General features: G+C 48.6%; 1 protein-coding gene across 1 annotated transcript in view; it reads left to right on the top strand.

Moving 5' to 3' along the window:
* pomk (protein O-mannose kinase) overlaps positions 1-1,741 on the top strand; it is a 6,572-nt gene extending 4,831 nt beyond the window's left edge. The window contains exon 3 of the mRNA XM_024263277.2: positions 232-1,741. Within this exon, the coding sequence (XP_024119045.1) occupies positions 232-996 (765 nt within the window). The 3' untranslated portion in view covers positions 997-1,741. The remainder of the gene's footprint in view (positions 1-231) is intronic.
* Positions 1,742-2,049: the final 308 nt, after the last annotated feature.

Raw genomic sequence — 2,049 nt, 5'->3', positions numbered from 1 at the left:
TTCGACACATGGGTGGGCAAGGCGGAGTCGAACCCGCTCACTTCTGATCAGGAGTCGACCGCCCTACCACTGCACCACGGCCACCCCTTTCTCCTCTGCATCATGTCCACTAACTCTCTGCCCTTTCCTGTCATTTTAGCTAGTTTCTGAGGCGGTGCATTTGTGAGCAGACAATGTGGGTCGGCTCCTTTTTTGAATCATTTCACTCTGAAAACACTCGTCTCTCTGCAGGTGTATCTAGCAGAGTGGAGTGGCCAAAAGGTGGCGCTGTGCAGACTGGCCTCCCAGGATTACTTGGAGGACTTCCTGCATGGACTGGGCATGCTCCAGGCCTTGCAGGATACGGCAGTGGTGCAGCTGGTGGGCCTTTGTGCAGAGGACCACAGCTTTGTGACGGAGTACCACCCTCATGGTTCTCTCCTGAACCTGGAGGGGGTTTTCGCTCAGGAGCAGCATCAGTTTCATGACACGTGGCAGATCCGTCTGAGGCTGGCTCTGGATTACGTGTCCATCCTGCACTTCCTCCATAACAGCCCCGCGGGCCGGCGGGTCATGTGCGACTCCAACAGCCTGGAGAAAACGCTCTCTCAGTTTCTGCTGACCAGCGACTTCCGGCTGGTGGTCAACGACCTGGACGCGCTGCCCAAGGTGGATGTGGGCGGAGGCCTGCTGGTGAAGTGCGGACACCAGGAGCTCACCGGAGACTTTGTGGCTCCAGAGCAGCTCTGGCCTTTCGGCAACAAGCCGTTTTCAGATGACCTCATGCCCGGATACGACGAGAAGACGGACATCTGGAAAGTTCCGGACGTGACCCGCTTCATCATGGGAGGGGTCCGAGGAGGAGATCTGGTCCACTTCCACCTCTTTCAGGTCCACAATGAGTGCAAGAGGGAGGAGCCCAAACTTCGGCCCTCAGCCCTCGATGTGTTGAGGGTGTACAGGTCTGTGTACAGCATCATGGTGCGAGACGCTTTGAAGTCCAGAGACGCGCTCTGAGACGGACACCAGCTCAGACCCGGAACACGAGGAACAGCAAGAGGCAGTTCTCGCTACCTCCTTAAGTTTGCTCTTCAAATCTTTTCCGACGGAGAAATCGTGGCGTTTGCTGGTATGACACAGACTTCTCCTGACTTTGAAGTTGGAAAGTTGTATTTGTAAATGTGGATCAAGCTCCTCTTGAAGAAGTTGGTCCTCATCTGTTTGTGAGCCCGTTCAGATGATTTCTTGAGGTGTCCGATTTTTCTGGCGACCACCATGCCGACGGAATAATCCGGCGTCTTTCATCCAATAAGGGATCGGATTACCACGTGTGTCCACGTGTCTTTGTTTTTTTATCGGTTTCACATCAGCACACGTGTAAACCAAATGCAGGAAACGGCGATGTTGCGTTTCCATGGCGACTGCTGTTTGGTCTTCGTGATGCTGCAGATATTTTAGTTTAGTTCACTGAGGTCAGAGACACTGAAGTTTTGAAAGTAACAGGAAGTTGAAACTTGCATCATTACAACAATCTGCCAAACAAATCAGAAAATGGACTAAAACACCTGGACTAGTATTCTCCAACTATCATGTTTCCAGAGTCATTTCTGATTATCATTTGATTACTTTCTGATCATTATTTGATTACTTTCTGAAAACTCCCAGTTATCTGATTTTTGTGGGCATGTAAATGGGCTCAATGGAAGAACCCTAAATGATTTTAAATTGATGAATGCAGTAAATAAAGTCTGAAAAAAACAGAGGAAGTCAGTCATTAATTTTGAATTATTCAACAGAATCACTAATGAAACAAATTAAAAATCATTTTTTTGAGCTTTTAAGTGTATTATATTTATCATTCCTCACTATTAAGAACCCCAAAACGGTATTTTGATCCATTCCTGCATTTCTGAGTAATCCTCGTGTGTCCTTTGAAGTGAGCCCATCCTGCTGTTGGGAGCAAACACCTGTTTCTGAACTTCACCCAAACCAAGAGGCTTCATACGTTGCAGTTCCTCAAAAGACCACAAGAGGGCAGAGTTGTATTTGTCATCACTGCCAGTCAGAATA

The sequence above is a fragment of the Oryzias melastigma genome, linkage group LG12 (genome assembly GCF_002922805.2).
Source record: "Oryzias melastigma strain HK-1 linkage group LG12, ASM292280v2, whole genome shotgun sequence".
Taxonomy (NCBI): Eukaryota; Metazoa; Chordata; class Actinopteri; order Beloniformes; family Adrianichthyidae; genus Oryzias; species Oryzias melastigma.
Note: the sequence above shows the minus strand (reverse complement) of the source record. Positions and strands in the feature narration are given on the sequence as shown.